The 22,758-nt window shown below is 40.4% G+C and overlaps 1 protein-coding gene across 2 annotated transcripts in view; it reads left to right on the top strand.

Moving 5' to 3' along the window:
* RAB31 (RAB31, member RAS oncogene family) overlaps positions 1 to 22,758 on the top strand; it is a 134,100-nt gene that overhangs the window by 87,751 nt on the left and 23,591 nt on the right. For both annotated transcript variants that reach the window (XM_045458823.1, XM_045458822.1), the window contains exons 4-5: positions 575 to 646; positions 1,697 to 1,803. In XM_045458823.1, coding sequence (XP_045314779.1) covers positions 575 to 646; positions 1,697 to 1,803 — 179 coding nt within the window. The remainder of the gene's footprint in view (positions 1 to 574; positions 647 to 1,696; positions 1,804 to 22,758) is intronic.

The following is a 22,758-nucleotide window of genomic DNA, read 5'->3' as shown; positions in this document are numbered from 1 at the left end:
CCCAGCATAATTATCTATCATGTTTAGAGATAAAGGATTCTAGTGACCAATGGGACTTTGATTTGCTCACATTTTGGAATGGAGCTCATCTGTGTCACTGTGTTCATTTGAGGGATGGCAGCTGTGTAGGCTGAGGGTGGCTTGGGGAGGTGTTCTGGCTCAATGTTCCTCATTAAAGGCTCAGTGAGGGTCTCGTGATCTGTGCCAGTCTCTTCTTGTCCTCCCCTTGGCAAGCATCTTTTTCTTTCCACTCTGTCATCCTAATGAGATGTCCATGGATCCGTCGTATCAGATAAGTGATGAGCAGTGGAGAAAAGAAAATTCATAGAAGAGTAACATTTAAAGTAAAACGTATCTTTGGCCTTTTCCCAAAAGTGAATTTCATGGTCTATAAGCCACAAGCACATGTATAGTCAAGGAGGAGAATTTATTGCCTAATACGAACCCTGGGAAAATTCTAAGGGGAGTTCAGGGATCTTATAGGGATAATGTAGGATGAAACTTTTATATTTTAATTTGAAGTTGCATGAAATGTGTTGACTTTGGCCTAAAACTATTCATTGTTCTTAAACAGTTTCATTCACTGGCTCCCATGTACTATCGTGGATCCGCTGCAGCTGTCATAGTATATGATATTACCAAACAGGTAAGAATGTCCCCTTCAAAACGGCCCCATTTGTGTTGATTCTCTGTCTTCAAAAGACCAAAACAGAGACTTGACTGCTTGTCATCCCAGGAGCCTGGAATGAGATTTCATAGCATGGTAGCCAGGGATAATCAACACCATCTATTGAGTTTATTCACCTGTATATAGTGAAGCATTTCAAATTTTTCTACCAAATTAAGTAAACAACAATGATCATTCATTTTTCAAATTGACCGTCTGCTCGTAGAGGCAAGGTCATGTCTGCCAAGTACCCCTCTCCAGAATGTCAGCCTTTTAAGTGGAGGAAAATGATTTGGTTAAGTTCTGCATGTTTTGTGATTATGGAATACTTATTTTCTATTAGTGTTTCCATCACACTACTTAAAATGTCAAGGATAATGTTGATGTATGTATTGTATATATATATAGTATACCACATTTTTAGTTATCACGTTGGGGATCTAGGCTATCCATCAAGTAACTGCAGTGGTTTGCTGACATTCTTTTTCCACTCCTGGAGTGCTGACTCAGCTCACAGGACTGCTGGTTTAATGATCCATCACTGTTACTGTCCATGAATTCCTGACCACTTCTACCTAGATGTGGTGTCTACCTTGGCTGGTTTGCTGGAGGATGGTTGGGAGTAAAGGCAGAAAGGAAGTCAGGATTTCTGTGTCTCTCTCTCTCTCTCGTGTGTGTGTATTCTTTTTCTTTCCTGAAATAAGCACGAACATGTCTAGTCCTATGACTTAGTCTTTTTCATGCTGAGTCAAGGCTGTAATTTTCAATTGATGTTATTTATAGAAGAAAATTACTAACATGACTTTCTTCAGTTCATCAAGTTTCAATTTTAGAAAAGGAAAGTTCTACAGGTCATTTAAGTGAAACTTAGCTAATAAGTTTTGTGCCAGGACAGGGGTGGGATGTTAATGTACATGAGTTTCCTGAAAATATTTTCCTCTATTAAATTGGGTTGGGTTTACATTTCTACTTGGCTGCAATACTGTGTTGGTGGGTCTTTCCAATGATTGATTTACACTTTGGGTTTAGGATTCATTTCATACCCTGAAGAAATGGGTGAAAGAGCTGAAGGAGCATGGTCCAGAAAACATTGTAATGGCTATTGCTGGAAACAAGTGTGATCTCTCAGACATTAGGTAAGATACATTAAAAACTGTTCTTGGATAGTTAACATCCTCCGTCTCTGAATGTCCACATGTAAAAAGCTGTCATACCTGTGTTGTTAAGGCTGTTCTCCGTATAATCTTAAGGTGATGTATCAAACCAAACACTTTGGTTTCCCTCAGAGATACTGAATTGTTGACCTTTTTTTTTTTTTTTTTTTTTTAACCAGAAATGAGATTTGCAGGGACCCAGTCTGTAGGGACTAGAGGTTTGATGATAGCTCTATGGAGCCCGAGAAGCTAGCTATTTTTACTAAATAAAAATGCTATAAAAAGGAATAGTGAGTGGCACCTGGGTGGCTCAGTCAATTAAGCATCCTACTCTTAATCCCAGTTTAAGTCTTCATCTCATGGTCGTGAGTTCCAGCTCCACATTGGGCTCCAAGCTGGGCATGAAGCCTACTGGGGAAAAAAAAAAAAAAAAAAAAAAAAAAGGAATAGCCAATTTGTATCATCTATCTGTATTCCCCTGGTTAATTCAACTCTCAGCAATTCAGTCGGTGATCTTCATGAAGACAGACATCATGCCTCAGGTTTTGCTAATCCAAGGGTGATTCAGCCAACATTTGATAAACAATGGAAATAGATCTTGTAAAAGGTCTTAACATGGCCTTTGACAAATCCTCTGTTTCTTTGGGATTTCAGACACTTTGTATCACATTACATCAGGTTGGTTTACAATAACAGCCATAAACACCACTTAATCATTTGTTTTTCTGGGGACTGGACAAATGTCTAAACTCCCTAGACTTGGGTCAGACCTCTCCATTCTTTACTGTGACCCTAAAACAGCTTGCTTGTCTAGAATTGCAACAGAATCACTAACTTTTGTCATGGGGTTGGGGGAGGGCGGGTGGCTAGAGACCGTGTTTTGCTAGGGAAGGTTCTATCATCTGACACCATTGAGTTATAGCAAAAGCATGGCTGTAATGGTACCAAGCTTTGTGTATTGTGGCAGAACTGATAGAGTGGAAGTTAAGCAGACAGTTATTTAAAGTTGACTGGGATTATTTAGGCTTCTTGGTGACAATGAAACGGAGTCCCACTTGAAATTATTTTCAGGAAAAAGGGAACTTATTGGAAGGTGCTGGTATCCCCACGGTAAAAAAAAAAGCAAGGCTGCCTTTAGCTTTGGCATTTGATATGCTCCATATTTAGTCTCTGGCTCTCTCTCTCTGTTTCTAGTTTAAATTGCCAATGGAAGGATCTCCCCATATCATGACAAGGCATTTGTGGCCAAGAGAGGGGATTTGGGAGGTACAAGATGATTTTTCCCCCGTAACCATGAGAATAGGGAGGTAGGTGGTCTTGAAGAGGGGCAGCTCCTAGAAAAGTACAGCCTGGTCAGACAAAACGTGTCTGTGACATGTTGGCTTGGCTACTCATACCTGGAGACGTACCGTACGTTCCTTTTAAAAGGAATTCACTTTTAAAAATGCACTGGTATAGTATTCTCCTTAGAAGGCATTCTGCTTTGTGGCCAGCCTATATAAGCCTATATAAGCCTATATACATATATGTATATATACACATATATGTGTGTATATATATACATATACGTGTGTGTGTGTGTGTGTGTGTGTATATATATATATATGTATGTATATATATAATTTTCAAAATGTCCCACCTAACAGAACCCATCCATCTCACTTTGAACTGTAAATTCACTCACAGCCCCTCCATCCCCAGTGGGAGACCGTCCAGGTACTACATCCAGTGGTGACATCATGGGCCTGCTGTCCCACTAGTTCCGGTTTGTGGATAGTACCCTTTCGCCTCTAGTTTGGCCTCAGTGAGGTTGGAATGTGACTTCTCTTGCAGTTGTGGTTTAAAGAATGGAGTATATTGTATCCTTTGTTACACGCAAAGTTATGTTAGATGCTACTTGTCACTGGAATCATGCAGCAAGGAAATGACTCCCTTTGCAATTCTCTTTCAAACCCTCAATGAGAAAGACTCGTTGGATTAAGTCACAGAGGAACACTAGATGGATCTAATAAATTTTTGATTTTTAAATATTTCTTAATATGTAATTCAAAATTTTAATTTCTTTATAAATATATTTCATTGAACTAATTTAGACACCATAAAATCCACCTGTCTCTGAGTGTACAGGTCAATAAATTTTTGTATAATTATAGGGTTGCACAGTCATCATCGCATCTAATTTTAGAACATTTCCATCACCCTGCAAAGAACATGCCAATTTACAGTCTCTCCCAACATCCAGCTCCTTCCAGCCCCTGGCAACCACTAATGTACTCTCTTGTCTTTATAAATTTGCTTTTTCTGGACATTTTGTATTATAAATCGAGTCATGCACTTATGTGGTCTTTTGTGACTGGCTTCTTTCACTTACCACAATGGTTTTGAAATTCATCTGTGTTGTCGCACGTGTTAGCACTTCATTCATTTTTATGGCTGAATAATATTTCATTGTGTGGGTGTACCATATTTTACTTTTTCATTCACTGGTTGAATGAAACTTGAAATTTGAGTTGTTTTCACTTTTTGGCTACTTTATTTATTTATTTTTAGAGAGAGAGTGAGACAGCAAGCACAAGCAGGGGAGGGGCAGAGAGACCGGGAGAATCCCAAGCAGGCCCCGGACCAGCACAGAACCGGACACAGGGGGTTCGGTCCCACGAACCGTGAGATCATGACCCGAGAGGAAATCAAGAAATCAGTCACTAAGTGACTAAGCCACCCAGGTGCCTCATTGGCTACTTTAAAAAGTGCTGCTGTAAACGATCATGGACAAATTTTGTGTGGACATATGTTTTCATTTCTCTTGGGTATACTCCGAGGAGTATAATTTCTGTGTCACGGAAACTTTGTATTTAACAATTTGAAGAACTGCCAAACTGTTTTCCACAATGGCTGCACCATTTTATATGCCTACTGGCAATGTATGAGGTTCCGATTTCTCTACGTTCTCAGCCAGCACTGTTTTTAACCTGTCTTTTGCATTATTGCCATCCTAATGGGTGTGAAGTTGTGTCAATGTGGCTTGGGTTTGTATTTTTCTAATGACTAATGATGTTAAACATCTTCCCATCTGCTTATTGATCATTTGTGTATCTTCTTTGGAGACATGTCTCTTCAAATCCTCTACCCAATTTTTAATTGAGTTATTTGTCTTTTTACTATTGAGTTGTAGTTCTTTATGTATTATGAATACAAGTCCCTTATCAGATATAGGATTTGCAAATATTTTCTTTTCCTTTTTGTGAGTTATCTTCGCAATCTTTATTGTGTCTCTTGAAGTGCAAAACTTTAACAACCAATTTGTGATTTTTTTCCCTTTTATCTCTTATGCTCAAGTGATTGACTAATTAAGATCACAAAGATTTACTCTTCCGCTTTCTTCTTTTTTTTCTTATGCTTTCTCTTAAGAATTTTGTAATTTTAGAGCTTACGTTTATATCAGTCATCTATTTTGAGTTGATTATTGTGTGTGTTATGAGGTGGAGGTCCAAATTAATCGTTTGTGTGAATATCTAATTCCCAGCACTGTTTGTTAAAAAGACAACTTTTTTCCCAGTGAATTTTTTTTGGCACTTTTGTCAAAGATTAGTTGATGATAAATGTAAAATCTTATTTTGGGCCCTTGATTCTATTCAGTTGATCTATACTTACTTCCTTATGCTAATGCCGCATGATTTTGATTGCTAAGTTCGAAATATTTATAAGTCCTCCAATTTAGTTTTTCTTTTTCAAGATTGTTTGACTGTTTGACTATTCTGGGTCTTTTCCATTTCCATGTGAAAAGGATTCTCTTCTCAATTCCTGTGAAAAAGCAAATGAGATTTTAATAGACAATGTGTTGAATCTTTAGAACAGTGTGGGGATTATTGGCATCTCAATAATATTAAGTTTTCTGATCCGTGAATATAAGATGCCTTTCTATTTTATTTAAAGTCTTCTTTAATCTCTTTTACCCATATCTCATAGTTGCCAGTGTACAAGTTTTGCATTTCCTTGTTAGCTTTGTCCCTAAGTGTTTCATTGTTCTTGATATTACTGTGAATGGGACTGTTTTGTTAATTTTGTTTATGGTATGTTCATTGTTAGTGTATACAAGATTATGTTGTCTGTGAATACAGACAGTCTTACTTCTTTCTTTCCAATAAAAGAAATCTTTTATTTCTTTTCCTTGTCTAATTACCCTTTCTAGACCCTCAATACAATTTGAATAGAGATGGTGAGAGTGGACATTATTGTCTTCTTCCTGGTTGTAGGGGCAAAGCATTTAGTTGTTCTTAGTAGGATATTGGTGGTATGGGTTATGTAGGTCCTCTTTATCGATGTGGGGGAAGTTCCCTTTCATTCCTAGTTTGTTGAGTTTTTTTTTTTCTTATGAATGAATGTTGAATTTTTGTGAAATGCTCTTTCTGAATCTTCTGAGGTGATCATGTGGTTTTTATCCTTTATTCTGTTAATATAATGTATTACATTAATTGATTTTCGAATGTTAAACCCCCTGCATTCCTGGGACAGATTCCACTTAGCCCTGACACGTAATCCTTTTTATACGCTGCTGGGTTCAGCTTGCTCATATTTGATTGCGGATTTTTATGTCTGTATTCATGAGAATATTGGTCTGTAGTTTTTGTGTTTTTTGTGAAGTCTTTGTTTGATGTTGATATATCAAAGCAGTAGATTTTGTAGAATGAGTGGAAAAGTGTTCTTTTCTGTTTTCTAGAAGAGTTTGTGAAAGATTGATGTTAATTCTTAATTCTTAAGTGTTTGATAAAATCACCAGTGAAGCCATCTGGACCCAGGCTTTTCTTTGTGGAAAGATTTTAATTACCAGTCCAACTTCTTTATTTGCTGTAGATATACTCAGGTTTTCTATTATGTCTTGGGTTAGAGTAGTTTGCATGTTTTTAGGAATTTATCCATTTTATTTATGTTATCTCATTTGTTTGTGTAGTGCAGTATTCTCTTTTAATCCTTTTCATTTCTGTAAGGTCAGTAGTAATGTCTACGCCTCTGTTCCTGATTTTAGAAATTTTAGCCTTTTATTTCCTGCTCAGTTAGCTAAAAGTTTGTCAGTTTTGTTGATCTTTTCAAAGAACAACATTTAGTTTCACTGATTTCTTTCCATTGTTCTTCTATGTCATTTATTTTCCCTCTGTTCATTATTCCCTTCCTTCTGTTTGCTTTGGGTTTACTTTGCTCCCTTTTTTTCTAGTTTTTCAAAGTAGAGAAGTTAGCATATTTATTTGAGATCTTCCTTTCTAATTTTGACATTTACAGCCATAAATTGCCCTCTAAGCACTGCCATAGCTGCATCCCATTCGTTTTGGTATGTTGTATTTTTGTTTTTATACAATTCAAAGTATTTTCTAATTTATTTTCAGACCCATTTTTTTTTTATTTGGTAGTGTAGTGTTTAATTTCCATGTATTTGTGAATTTCCCAAATTTCTTTTTTAAAGTTTATTTATTTATTTTGAGTGAGAGAGTGTGTGTACGTGAGTTGGGGAGGTACAGAGATAGAGAGAGAGAGAGAGAGAGAGAGAGAGAGAGAGAGAGAGTTCCAAGCAGGCTCTGTGCTAACAGCACAGATGCGGAACTCAAACTCACCAGCCGTGAGATCATGACCTGAGCCAAAATCAAGAGTGGGACGCTTAACTGACTGAGTCACCCAGGCGCCCCAGTTTCCCAAATTTCTGCTGATGGTTTCTAATTTAATTCCATTGTAATTTGAAAACATACTTTGTATGATTTTAATTATTTTAAATGTATTGAGGATTATTGTATGGCCTGGTGTATGGTCGATCCTGGAGAATATTCCATGTGAGTTTGAGGCTAATAAATTTTCAACACGTATTTTTATATTTGCTATTCTTCCTTTGAGAGAGAGAGAGAGAGAAGGGGAAAAAGCAAGCTTTCAGGCTTAACACTGAGGGCCTCCGCAGGCAACTGTATTTAGCTGGAATTTAATTATATTTTGTCTTTATTGTACTTATTTTTTAGAATTACATTTTTATGACAAGTGATGCTAGTGTTCCATTTGTGATAATGATATAAATTTTTTTGCACAATGTTTAAAAAGTTGATGTATGTACATGACATGATTGTCTGCATGGACACTCCAAAGGGATATACCAAAAAACTCCAAAACTAATAACTGGGTTCAGCAAAGTTTCAGGATATGCAATATACACAGAAAAATCAATTATATTTCTGTATCTAAAAATGAATATGCAGAAACTGAAGTTAAAAACACAAACTCTTGACGGTTGCTACAAAGAAAATGAAATACTTAGATAGCTACTTAATAAAACATATATGGGATCTGTATGCTGAAAATTATAAAATTCTTATGAAAGAAACCAAACAAGACTTGAATAAATGGAGAGACATACCATGTTCATGAGTTGGAAGTCTCAATATAGAACAGATGTCAGTTCTCCGTAAATTGATCTACCTATAGGTTCAGTGTAGTCCCTATGAAGATTTTAACAAGGGTCGGTTTTTTGTTTTGTTTTGTAAACAGAAACAAGTTTGTCCTAAAATTTATATGGAAAGGCACAGGTACTAGAAAAGCTAAAACGACATTGACAAAGAAGAATATAGTGGAAGAAATCACTGCCTTCTCTGTTAAGACTTACTGTATAGCTACAGTAATCAAGACAGTGTGGTGTTGGCAGAAGGATGTACAAACAGATCAACGAAACAGAATAGACAGCCCAGCAAATAAATATGCTCAACTGATTGTTGACAAAGATGCGAAAGTAAGTCAATGGAGGAAGGATAGCTTTTTCAATAAACAGTGCTGGAGTAATTGGATATCCATAGTGGAGGGGAACCTGCAAGCCAACCTCACACCATATGTAACAATTACTCTGAAATGAATCCTAGAGTTTCATGTAGAAAGTAAAACTAGAAAACCTTTAGAAAAGTTCCCAAGAGAACATCTTGAGGATCTGGAACTCGGTAAAAAGTTGTGAGACTTGACAGCAAAAGTACCCTCCATGTAAGGAAAAGTTGGTAGACGGGACCTCATCAAAATAAAAACATTTGTTCCGTAGGGGCGCCTGAGTGGCTCAGTCGGTTGAGCGTCCGACTTCAGCTCAGGTCATGATCTCGCGGTCTGTGAGTTCGAGCCCTGCGTCGGGCTCTGTGCTGACAGCTCAGAGCCTGGAGTCTGCTTTGGATTCTGTGTCTCCCTGTCTCTGCTCGTGCTCTGTCTCTCTCTCTCTGTCTCAAAAATAAATATTAAAAAACAAAAACAAAAAACAAAAACATTTGTTCCGCGAAAGCTCCCATGAAGAGGATGAAAAGCAAGCTGTAGACTGGGAAAAATTATCTGCAAACTGTATCTGACAAAGGATTAGCACTGAAACTTAACAGTTAAAAACCCTAATTTGAAAATGGGGAGAGTCTGTCTCACCCGAGAGAATATCAAGGTGGTCAGCACGGGCCTGAAAAGCTGCTCGGCATCATCGGCAGACCTGTCGGAATTGGCAGAATAAAAGTGATAAGACCCAGTGCTGGCGAGGACATGGAAACACTGGAGCACTCCTGTGCTGCTGGGGTGCCCGTAAAATGGTACAGTCGTTCTAGAAAAACAGTTTCGCAGTTTCCTTTAAGACTAAATATGCAATTACATATGCCCAGCAATCATACTTTGGGCACTTATTCAAGACAAATGAAAATTTACATTCACACAAAACCCACACGTGAGGATTCACTGAAGCTTTTTTTTTTTTTTTTTTAATGATGGCCCGACACTGGAATCGGCCCAGATATTCTTTGAAAGGTGAATGACTCAGCACAATGTGGTACTTCCGTGCCATGGGATCGTATGCGGCAGTGAAAAGGAACAAAGTACAGGCAACTTGGATGAACCTCCAGAGAAATGATGCTGAGTGAATAAAGCTGATCTCAGAGGTTTTACAGCGTATTACTTCATTTATATGAGATTTTGAGATGAGAACATTTTTGAAATAGAGGACATATTAGCAGGGGCGCCTGGGCGGCTCGGTCGGTGAAACGTCTTGTCTCTTGGTTTCGGCTCAGGTCGTGGTCTTGCAGTTAGTTTCGTGAGTTCGAGCTGCGCCTGGAGCTCTGCACTGACAGTGGGGCACCTGCTGACAGTGGGGATTCTCTCTCTTCCTTTCTCTGCCTCTCCCCCACTTGCACTGTCTCTGTCTTTCTCAAAATGAATAAATACAGTTAAAAAAAAAAAAAAGAAGACATATTAGTGGTTGCCAGGGGCTTTGGTGGGCAGGGGATGGGGAGGAAAGTGGGTGTGGCTATAAAAGGACAACACGGGAGATCCTTGTGATGTTGGAACCATTTGGCGTTCTTCTCTGCAGTGGTGGACACGTGAACCTACACAGGGGTTAAAATTGTGTAGAGCTTATGGGACTCCTGGGTGGCTCAGTCGGTTAAGCATCCAACTTCGGCTCAGGTCATGATCTCACGATTCGTAGGTTTGAGCCCTGCATCGGGTTCTGTGCTGACAGCATCGGAGCCTGGAGCCTGCTTTGGATTCTGTGTCTCCCTCTCTCTCTGCCCTTCCCTCACTAATGCTCCCTCCCTCTCTCTCTCTCTCTCTCTGTGTCTGTCTGTCTCTCAGAAATAAACATAAAAAGTTAAAAAAAATTGTATAGAACTTAACGCACACAGATGAGTACCAATAAAACTGGGAAAATCTGAATAAGAGTGTATTAATATCAGTATCCTATTTGTGATATTATACTATAGTTTTGCAAAATGTTACAATTTGAACCTGGACAAAGTTTACAAGGAATCTGTTTCTTATAATTGCAGGGTGGATCTATAATTATCTCAAAAAAAATTAATGAACAAAAGGTTGATTTGGTTAGAAATAATAAGTAAATATTGGAGCAGTGGTATATACGTAGATTTGTGTACGTATATACACACACACCACATATATGCATATCGTATATATTATATATGGTGGACTGAAGTTTCATAAGCACATTGGGTTAAATGATGAATTCAACCATCCCCAACACACATAGGGTGCAAAAGAAAAACGGATTAACTGTATTAAAACTCCCATTTAGGAAAGCAGGGAGTCCTTGCTCAGAATATAAACTGCCTCCCACTGGACAGGAATAGTCTGGTAAATGATAGGACCTAATGGGCATCTGCTGTTGACACTTTCCATGGCAGTGGAATCAGGTTCTTGGTCAGCCCGTCTGGCTGCTCCAGATTGTGCCTGCTGGTATGATTTTTCTGGGGAGTTAGCCAATTCTCTATACTCCAGACCTTATTTAGAGCTTGACCTTCTTTTATGCTAATCCTAAAACACTTTGCCTTTCTGTAATTGCCAGAAGGCTCTATTTTATTTTTCACTGGGGGGTTGGAGAGGGACCGTGCGTAGATTTGACATGCGTGTATAAGCGTGCATATAGGTGGAGCCGGGGTCCTCTAACAGACTTTGGTTGTGTAAGCTTGTGAGTCCAGAAGAAGAGGTAACACTGGCGTGTTTTGAGAGCGTAGCGGAATTTAAAAGGAATTAACGCTGTGAATTTGACTTAGCCCACTTGAGACGTTTGTGAACAGAAGTGCTTCACGGAGGAGGTACCCGACCATCCTGTCACTGTGTTTTGAATTCTTGTGTGTCCCAGAAGACGATATAAAGGTCTGACCACACTACCCAGAGTGAAAGGCATTCAGAAGCATCTGGTCAGGTGAATTCAGGCCTTCTAGCTTGTTTTATTAGGCTCCTGATCTTTGTGAGATTTTCCTGAATATCTTGATGAATTCTAGACAAAATGTCCTTGTGCTCAGGTTACTGTGAAATTGGAGTCATATGCATCCTCTTTGAGGCAAGGAGGCAAACTGGAATTGGCCATGCTATATGTATGACCGTCCATGTAGTAAGTGCTGGTTGTCACTTTTCTTTCCTGCAGTGAACATGTGCCTTGGAGAAAAGCTCTGATCACAGCTCTGATCACAGGAGAGTATACGGTTCCTGATGGGGCCCAAGAAACCAGGCCCCATCTCCTTACCCCCTGGGCCCTACCATCTGGTCGTGCTGAGGTAGGGATTGCAAAGTTGGGGACACTCTAGGGAAATACAGAATTGCAAGAAAATAAGAGAACCTCAGCTGAATTGATTATGCAGGACCTGAGAGGCCCACGAACTAGAAGGACAGGGGCAGCTCAGCGCAGAGAGAGTGAGCTGTGCAATTTGCCTCACACGGGTGGCAGGAAACGCTGACATGAATGCCACGTAGTGGTGGGTCACTGGGTTTTTGAACAAGTGATGCATGGGGCTAATTCCAGGTGGCTTGAAGGAGGGCAGATTTGGCCTGGGGTCTAGCTAGAAAAGAAACCTTCTCAGGAAGTCTGGGGAGCCCACAAGAGACTGTATGGCCCTGCCCTGGGCCTGGCAGAGAATTGGAGCAGACGAGTCTTGAAAGGAAAAAGAGAAAGAGGTCACCTTGCTTCAGTAGTTTTATTTTATTTTATTTTATTTTATTTAAAAAAAAATTTTTTTTTTAATGTTTATTTTTGAGACAGAGAGAGACAGAGCATGAATGGGGGAGGGTCAGAGAGAGGGAGACACAGAATCTGAAACGGGCTCCAGGCTCTGAACTGGCAGCACAGAGCCCGACGCGGGGCTCGAACTCACGGACTGCGAGATCATGACCTGAGCCGAAGTCGGACGCTCAACCGACTGAGCCACCCAGGCGCCCCGCTTCAGTAGTTTTAAAAGTTCCACAAACATAAGAATCACGCAGGGCACCTGTTAAAAATTCAGATTCCAGAATCCAGCTCCTGAGATTCTGATGCAATAATCAGAAGGCTGGGGATATATGCATTTTGTAAAGTGGTTCTTTTACAAGTGGTCCAAGGACCATCCTTGGAAAAGCATTGCCTTAGGTGATAGGGTTGATGACAGCGGGGAATGAGGAAGTGCTAGAACTAGCTGGGCACATGTCCAGCCTGTACAGGTCACACCTGCCTCCCTCCCACTCTCCAGACCTCAGGGAGAATGGAAACAGTGGTTCTTCACCTTTCAGGATCCAGCACCCCTGACCCATCATCCTGTCATCCCTTTAGAAGCACGGCCAGTTCTCTGGCCCCCTCTCTTTGGCATCTCACACTGAGAGTCACCAGAAGAAGAGAGATGATTGGGTTTGTCTCCATCTAATTAACATCAGGCTCCTGCTTAGGTCAGCACCTTGTACCCAGCCGCCTCCTGGATGGTGGGTCTTCTTCATATCCAGCCTATAGTTGGTTGACTTCAGCTTGGGCAAATGATTAGGGTCACCTGGCTATGGCACTTTCACAAGAGGGGCTTCAGGTATCTCAGGAACCATCTTCCTAGTTGGCAATGGGGGCGAGATCCTCCAGGTCTAAAGAGGAAGAAGAGGTTATCTTATTCTACCCCTGACCCCTAAGCCAGAATTACCCCCTTCACGCTTCCCTGTCAGCTTTATAACCAAGCCTTGACCTGTAGCCATGAAAATAAGTACTTTCCTGTGAGAAATTACTTCCACCCTACCCCTACCTTGTAGTAGGATCCCAGGCCTGTTTCTTTTGCTCGGTCTTCTTGCCCTGATTTTGAACTCATGACCTTGTATGTGAACCCCCTTGGACTGCCACATATTAGAACTCTCCTTTCCTTTCTTGATCATTTAGACATTTGGTTTCTTTTAATGGATTCTAATGTGACCAATCCTTCAAGCTCAGGGGTCTCCCGCTGGCTTTACCTTGGAATCCCACACCTCACCAGTACGTTGAGGCTATGAACAAATCAGAAAGGTGAAGGAGGGATCATGGAGGAGAAGTGTTGACAGGAGAAGGCCCCTCAGGCTTAATATATTTTATCTTGCCAATGGGAGCAGTAGGAAGCTACCCAACCAAAGTGATGATAGAAACAAGGGGTTGGAGATCGGGAGAGACCTTCTACTCAGGGGTGGTGGCTCTGAAAGACCTGGGAATGGCTCTTCTACCCAAGGTTCCTCCCAGGAGATAATCAGGGACTGAGTGTCCTCTTGCCCTTCTTGGAACCATAGTCTCTGAGCTCTGGTATCCGTAAGAGCAACACCGAGAGAGATTGGTGGAGACGCTCCCATTGAGTCAAGAGTCTTCCTGAAGTGAAGAGGTTGTGCTCCAAGAAAAGAACATCTGAAGTAGAAGTGAAACTAGGGGGTGTTAGGAGGAAGGAAATTTGTCCTATCAGTTTTTAATCATTTGATTAACAAATAATTTTTGGTAGCTTTTTGTGTGCAGCAAAGTTCTATGGGAAGTACAAAAAAGGAGAAGAAATTATTTTCCTTATTAACTTCTCTTTGGAAAGCCAAGAGTAGTACACATGGGAGGAAAATATCTAACAAGCAATACAAGACCACATTTATTTTTTTTTTTTAATTTTTTTAATGTTTATTTTTGAGAGAGACAGAGACAGAATACGAGTGGGCTGGGGCAGAGAGAGAGGCAGACACAGAATCCGAAGCAGGCTTCAGGCTCCGAGCTGTCAGCACAGAGCCCGATGCGGGGCTCGAACTCATGAGCTGTGAGATCATGACCTGAGCCGAAGTCGGACGCTCAACCGACTGAGCCACCCAGGCACCCAAGACTGCATTCGATAAAGCTCCAAATGTTATGGTGCAGAACAAACAAAAGAATTCAGGAAAAGGAGAGTCTGTGGTCATCTGGAGTGATTTGGAAAGGCTTACCGACAAAGTATGCCACTGCACTGTTAAGGATCAGTCAAGGAGGAAGAAATTCCAGGAAGGGAAGACAATGGCCAGAGGCGTGGAGGTGGGAGGGAGTTTGGCACGTGTTATGGGGGAGAGATCATGAAGAATACCTACCTGATCGTTAGCCTGGGGAATGGTGGAAGGCAGGTGGATACTGAGGGGACAGTTTAGGCACAGTGTAAACGTATGCAGAGTGAGTGGTTTGAGCTTGATGTGCTGGCGCTTCTGCCTCCTCCTTGCCCATCTCTCGTACCCATGGCACCGTTGCCCGTCGGTCATGGCACTGTCTTCTCCTGATCCTGTTGTGGCCCCGGGCTCCTTAACACAATGCTTCCTGTGGTTACCACCAGTTAAAGAGATGAAACCTGTTTGCCAGCCTCATACCCCTTTAGACTTTCCCACGAGTACATCAACCATTTCCGGAATTGCCAGGCATTGGTTGTTTCAAATTTTTGGATAAACTTGAGCTCTTTAGCAGATAAAAATAGATTTGGAAATAAATACGTTTTGCTAAGAATATATACATTGCTTTTAATTCTTATATGTGACTCCAAAACTCGTTCCAGTCTTGATAGTGGGTCCACAATGAGCATAGGAGTTTGTTTAAAATTATATTAACCAAGAAACACAACTTAAGATGCTGGATAATAAAACTCCAACTTATTCAAATCCTAAAAGCACAAAAGCCAGTGAACATCAAAAGCGACCAAAAGGTCTGGAAACATCATGACCAGCATTAAAATGCACACAGTGTTTTCTTTACATGAGATGAGCAGAATCTGTGCTGTTAAAATGTGTGTTTTGTGCTCCGAGATGAGCCTTTCCTTGTTTGTACCTCTTTCTGATGCTGTGCAGGTGGCTGGGCCTGCATTTGATGCTGGTCTGGAAGCAGGAGGGAAGAAACTGAAGGCTGAGCTCCCCAGAGAGCTGAGTGAGAACATCTGGGATTTTTCTCTTTTTCAGTAATATTCTTAATGAAGAATACGTAAAACATTGATGTATATTTAAAGAAAATGGGAATTTAAAGAATAAAATGAACAGCCATGTAACTATGAGTAAGCTTTCCTCCCCAGCCATATATCCTTCTCTCCCTCTAGAAGTAACCCTGACTTTTGGGATAAGCATTTCTTTGTTTTCCCTATGCTTTACCACTCATGTAGTAACAGATTTGGGTTTTCTGGTTTTTGAACTGGAATCTCACCGTATGTATTGTGTGACGACTTGCGTCTTGCTCTTAATATGCCCGGGAGATTCATCCCAAAGAATGTTAGCTGGATTTGGTACATTTTCATCACTGTATGCTATTCTAGTTTATGAGTATGACACCATTTATCCATCCTATGGTTGAGGGATACTTGAGTTATTTCTGTGGTGGTGTTACTGTGAATATGACTTCTTGGATATTCTTTGTTTGTTTTTTTTTTTTTTTTTTTTTTTAATGCTTATTCATTTTTGAGAGAGAGAGAGAGAGAAAGACAGAGCATGAGCCGGGTAGGGGCAGAGAGAGAGAGGGAGACACGGAATTCAAAGCAGGCTCCGGACTCTGAGCAAGCTGTCAGCACAGAGCCCGATGTGGGGCTCAAACTCATTCATGAACCATGAGATCATGACCTGAGCCAAAGTCAGACACTTAACCAACTGAGCCACCCAGGAGCCCTTGGATAGTCGTCTACATCTCATAGTGCCATGTTTAAGCACTTCTCTAGATTCTGCTGTGTAAGAGTGTGCCTGGTCGCAGGGTGTGCACATGCTCAGTTTTCCTGGGTAATGCCAGTGTCTTCCAAAGTGGAGACTAGTGGTGCATGAGCCCTCCTGTTGCTCGGTGTCCTTGCCAGGTCTTGGTGCCATAAGATGTTGAGGCGTGGAGTGACATCTGAGAGTAATTTCAGTTTGCATTTCCCCAGTTACCAATAAAGAAGTTGGCGTCTTTTTCCATGTTTAGTGGCCTATTCAAGTTTCCTCTTACGTGAAGAGCCTATTCAAGTCTTTGCCACTTTTCTGTTTTCTGTTCTTTATCCTAATCTTGTTTATTCAAGGGATTTAATACATATATATATGTATATACATATACAATATGTATATATATGTATATACATATACAATATGTATATATATGTATATACATATACAATATGTATATATATGTATATACATATATAATATGTATATATATGTATATACATACACAATATGTATATATATGTATATACATACACAATATGTATATATATGTATATACATATGTGCATATATTATATATAGGATGCTATTCCCTTCACATAGGTATGTGTTGAAATAGCTTCTTCAAATTTATGTTTTAGCTTTCCACTCTTTATTTTGGCTTTGCATTATCAGAGGGCCTCAATTCCTGTGTAATAGAAATTATCAATGTTTTTCCTTTGTTATTGTTTTGTTTTTGTGTTTTGCCTGAGGAAAGAGTCTTATTTAAGATATCTTTCCCCACCCCTGAGATCGTGAAGACATTCCTATATTGATGGTCTTTAAAAAAAACAAAAACAAAAACAAAAACAAAAACCTTAGTTTTATGTCCCTACCTGTCTTTAAATCACTTGGAATTGATTTTTGTGTATGCTGCCAGAGTTTTCCCAGTTGTAAGCTGTATTCGTTGGTTAGCTGTATTCGTTGTAAGTAAAGTGCCTACTTTTTCCCACTGATGTGCATGCCATATCACTCATAGGTCATGTGTCACGCCTGAATGGGGCTGTTTCTGGGGCTCTTTATTCTGTTCCGTTGGCCTGTTTATCCATCTGTATGCCAATACTGTGCTGACTGAATTCTTACGGCTTTATTATAAGCCTTGATAAATGGTCTATAATCAGTTTCACCAATAGTCAGAGTTGGCCCCGGAGGGGATCTCATGAGGTTGGTTTGGAAGGAGATATGTGGCAGTCTGGTGGCAGTTAGGGGAGCGGTAGGACCTAAATTTCCATGTGGTGAGGTGTGTGTTTGGTGTGTGTGTTTGTTTTTATGGCTAATTAAAAATTTTTTTTAATTTGGGGATAGTTTTGTATTTATAGAAAAGTTAAAAAGATAGTACAGAGAGTTCCCATACGCCCCACATCCCTGCAGCCCCTATTACTATATTACAGTGCATTTGTCACAACTAAGGAACTGTGATTGATACTTCATTATTAATTAAAGTTCATGCTTTACTCAGATTTCATTGGTTTTTCCCTAATATCCTTTTTTTTTTTTTTTTCTTTTTTCTGGTTCTGGGATTCCATCCAGAATATCATAATACATTTAATTGTCATGTGTCTTTGGGCTCCTCTGGGCTGTGACGGGTTTTCAGACTTCCTTTGTTTTTGATGACCTTGGTAGTTTTGAATAGTCCTGGTCAGGTATTTTAGAGACTCTCTCTCCATTGGGGTTTGTCTGATGCTGTTCTCATGATTAGACTGGGGTTAGGGGCTTGGGGGAAAAAGACCACAGTGGTAAAGTGCTATTTTTCATTACTTACCACTTACCACTTACTACTGGTGTTGTTGACCTTGGTCACCCAGCTGAGGTGTTGGTTGTCCAGATGAGGTGTTGGTTGTCAGGTTTCTGCACTGTAAAGTTACCCATCCACTGGCATTACTATACTCTTTGGAAGAAAGTCTAAGCTCACACGCAAGGGGTAGGGATTATGCCCCACTCCTTGGGAAAGGAATATCCATGTACATCGCTTGGAATTCTTCTGCAGGTGAAACTTGTCACCTCTACCCACTTAACTGATTTATTCAATCATTTATTTATATCAGCACGGACTCATAAGTATTTATTTGATGCTTTAGGTTATAATGCAGTGCTGTGTTATTTAATCTGTGGCTCAAATTCGTCCAGCTTTGGCCACTGGGAGCTCTTCCTGTTGGCTCCTGTGTCCCTTTAACATATGCTTATCCTTTTGGTTTTTGAGCACTTCCTTACTTTCTGACACAACAAGATATTATCGGCGCATCTTGCATATTTTAGGCTTCAGCCCTAGAATTAGCCATTTCTCCAAGGAGCTTTGGTTCCTTTTATTGAAGAATGGTATTTGCAAACCAAGATCTGGGCTGCCTTGGCTTGTTGCCACTGGGGTGTCATTGGTTCTAGGACCTTTCAGTGAGCAGAGCTAGGAAATGCATGCATGCAGACTAACTTGAGTGTACACACATATCTGATCCTTGAACAATGTGTGGGTCAGGGGCACCAGCCCCCCATTCACCTGAAAACCTGCGTATAACTTTGACTTTCCAAAGATTCAACTCCTAATAGCCTGATGTTAACCGTAAGCCTTAACAACCAAATAAAGAGGTGATTAACACATATTTTATTTATGTATTACATACTGTATTCTTACAATAAAGCAAGCTAGAGAAGAGAAAATGTTATTAAGAAAATCATAAGAGAAAATACATTCATAAGTACTATACCGTATTTATCCAAAAATCCACATATAAGTGGACCCATGTACTTCCAATCATGTTGTACAAAAGTCAACTCTAATTATTTCTGTATCTGTCCATCTGCATCTATAGTAAGATAAACATAAGTTCCTATTGATGCTTCTGAACCCTAATTCAGGACCACATGGCTGATTCTAACCTTCTTTAGCGAGCAGGGGAAGGATGTTTTCTAAAGTTATTAACAGATATATTATTAAACAGAGAGGTAAGCTTTTTGTTCCTGGATATTTTCTTAGAAGATACAATAATCTGGGGCGCCTGGGTGGCTCAGTTGGTTAAGCGCCGACTTCAGCTCAGGTCGTGATCTCACGGTTCGTGTGTTCGAGCCCCTCCTCTGGCTGTGTGCTGACAGCTCAGAGCCTGGAGCCTGCTTGGATCCTGTGTCTCTCTCTCTCTCTGCCCCTCCCCCACTCACCCTCTCTGTCTCTCTCTCTCTCTCCCTCTCAAAAATAAAATAAACTTTTAAAAACTTAAAAAAAAGAAGATACAATAATCTTTTTTTTTCTTTTTCCTTTACATGCTGCACAAAGTTTCAGAGTTTCAAAGTGTCACTTCCATTAAGAATTATAGCATCTCAGTGACTTCTTTCAAATGGCACAATATTTACTTCTGTTTATGTACTGTTTACTTAGGCAGTGGACTGAAAACAGGGTCATTATCACCATCATCATTGTTAGCAGGAATTGAATTCTTACTGTGTGCCACACACACTATTATAAGTAATTCATGTTAATCTTCATAATCCAGTGAAAGAGTCACTCTCCTTCTCCCTCCTTGTGAATAAAGAAACTGAGGCACAAAGGTTAAGGTGCTTGTCTCGGGTCCTGCACCTAAGATGGTGTAGAGCCCCGCTTTAAACCTGATAGTCCTGGGGCGCCTGGGTGGCGCAGTCGGTTAAGCGTCCGACTTCAGCCAGGTCACGATCTCGCGGTCCGTGAGTTCGAGCCCCGCGTCGGGCTCTGGGCTGATGGCTCAGAGCCTGGAGCCTGTTTCCGATTCTGTGTCTCCCTCTCTCTCTGCCCCTCCCCCGTTCACGCTCTGTCTCTCTCTGTCCCAAAACAATAAATAAATAAACGTTGAAAAATAAATAAATAAATAAATAAATAAACCTGATAGTCGTCTCCAGAACGAGTGTTCTTGAAGAAAGTTCAAGTAGAAATCCGTGAGGGAGAATAATTTGCAAACTACCAAGGGAAAATGGCAGCTGATCATATTCTGCTCAGAGGATTTGGAGCTAGAGACTCTTTCCTGTGGTTCTCTTTGGCTTCCCAGGACTAGCCTAAATTTCTGTCTGGAGAAAGGGATGTTAAGAAGCAAAGGAATGGCCGGATCTCCCTAGAGAAACCCATGTTTTCCGCTCAGCTCTCATTCAGTTCTCACTCTGACATTTTCCATGAGAAACAATCCATTTAAGTCTGTGACGAGAACCTGACACTGCCTGTTTGAACTTGACACCAGGAATTTGGCCCCAGGTGAATAGCAGTTATGGATACACATTAATAAGGAAGCAAGGCCCCATGGGAACAGAAATTCTTTCCAGGGTACACATGTCAAGTGCTTAACTGTAAGCACTTAGGTCGCTATGAAGTGTTACTGTCCAGTCAGGCATTTACTGTGAAGGTGGCAATTAGTCTTCGTTTTTTAACAGCAAGTTCATTTTGGTTTTAGTTGCACTTCGCAGGGAAACCAATCTGGTTGTCTAGAAGAACTGGCATTTTAAACTGCTTTAATTATTGCCGCGTTGATTATTGCTAAAATGGTTGCCTCGTCTACGTGTGACACAGATATCTTGCATATTTAGAGAAAATATGTGCTAATGTGACCTAACATGCCCTGTTTATTCATTTCAGTGGCTGCTTGAGGGCATGGGGAGGGCTGAGACCATCTCGTGGCACACAGCAGCCTTCTCAGACAGCAGCCCTTCTCTGCTGGATTCTGATGGAATGTTGTGAATGATTCCCGCTGCTTTTGGCGAGAATACCTAAAACACGTGGGATGGCTTTGACAAAAAAGAATTCCACCAGACATTGAACAACTGTGTCCTGCTTACTGCTGCCCCACTACTTACTCATGGGTCTCTTAAGCTTGACCTTGGAAGGGGGCTGCGGCGGGGGGAGAGAGGAACAATATAGGGCAGACCTTTTTTTTTTTTTTTTTTTTTAAATTTAATTTTGAGAGACAGAGTGAGACAAAGAGTGGGGGAGGGGCAGAGAGAGAGGGAGACACAGAATCCGAAATGGGCTCCAGGCTCTGAGCTGTCAGCACAGAGCCCGACGTGGGGCTCGAACCCACGGACTGTGAGATCACGACATGAGCCGAAGTCAGACGCTCAACTGACTGAGCCACCCAGGCGCCCCTAGGGCAAACCTTTTTAGGTGAAATGTTCATGGCTTTATTCCAGGAATTCGGCAGAATATGAAACGCTTGGTTATTGCTGTTATGATAGTTTAGAAATGGAACATAGACTCTAGAACCCACCTGAACCACCAGAAAGTTTCTTTGGGGAAGAGCTCACGAGGCCACTATTCTTTTATTGTATCACCTGTAAAATAGTGTCTGAACATTTTTATTTGATTATGTCCTGGTATAGTCATCTTAGTACAGATTTCCAAACTTGTAACTTAAGAGTGTCAGGTTATGAATTGGATAGACAGCAGAAATACCAAACTCAGTATTTTATAGTCCACCCCCTAAAAGAGTTGTTCTCAAGCTATAGAATGCATAAGAAGCTGTTGGAAAGTTGCTCAAATGCTTGTTTCTGGGACTTGCCTAATAGACCTTCTGGTTCAGTAGGTCCGAGGCATGGAGGTGTTCATTTCTAATGGTCCCCAAATAATCACCGAGACGGGCGGTCTATAAAACACACCTGAGAAACAAGGCCCTGAAAGATTCACAGATGTCCTCTGGGGAGATCTAGAGAAGGCCGAATTGCACGTCACAGACTATAGGAATCTTGGGTGTTTATCCTCATTTTGTCTCTTTGCTTGTAGCATCAGGGGTGTTGTTGTTGTTGTTGTTGTTTTAATGTGTTTAATTTTCCAAGAAAATGAGGACTTTTCTGCACCTGCTCTAACCTACCTGGAAACTTCTTAGAGGATATGGTTTTTCTGCATTTAACCTTCCATGAGCTCTTTGAGATCACATGGCCAGCCTGCCAACAGTGCATGAGCATCACTTTCTCTCTGTCTCTCTCTCTCTCTGCTCTAACACTGCAGATATTAAACTGTTACAGCTTGGCCAATCTGATATATGAATCATGTGATCCTCGTTTTCATAGGAAGTTTCTGAACTGCTAGCAGGATTAGGAAAACCATGATTGTCTACCTCGTAATTATTCTTCACCTATGTACAAATAATAACCAATTAGAAAATCAATTTGACATTAAAACTCTCTTTATACTAGCAATACAAATGTCAAATAGCTAGAAATAAACTTTTCTGGTGTGTGTGTAGTTTTTACAATTTGGAAGTATTTTAAATCCTAGGAATGAATTTAGCAAAAAATTGAGCAAGAACTATATGGATAAAACTTCACAATCTATGTTGGACAGAAAACATTTAAATAAATGACAATGTGTACTTTTTCCTCGGATAGGAAAACTCATACTGTAAAAATGTCAGTTTGCTCTAAATTAAACCATGAATTTACTGAGATTCCACTCAAATTACCAAAACAACATTCAAGAAGAAGTTTTACAAAATGATCCTAAAATTCATCTAGAAAAAATAAACAGATAAAAATAGTATTGGAGGGACTAATCCCAGCAGA

The sequence above is a fragment of the Leopardus geoffroyi genome, chromosome D3, assembly GCF_018350155.1.
Source record: "Leopardus geoffroyi isolate Oge1 chromosome D3, O.geoffroyi_Oge1_pat1.0, whole genome shotgun sequence".
NCBI classification, from domain to species: domain Eukaryota; kingdom Metazoa; phylum Chordata; class Mammalia; order Carnivora; family Felidae; genus Leopardus; species Leopardus geoffroyi.
This window is presented reverse-complemented; position numbering and strand designations above follow the sequence as displayed.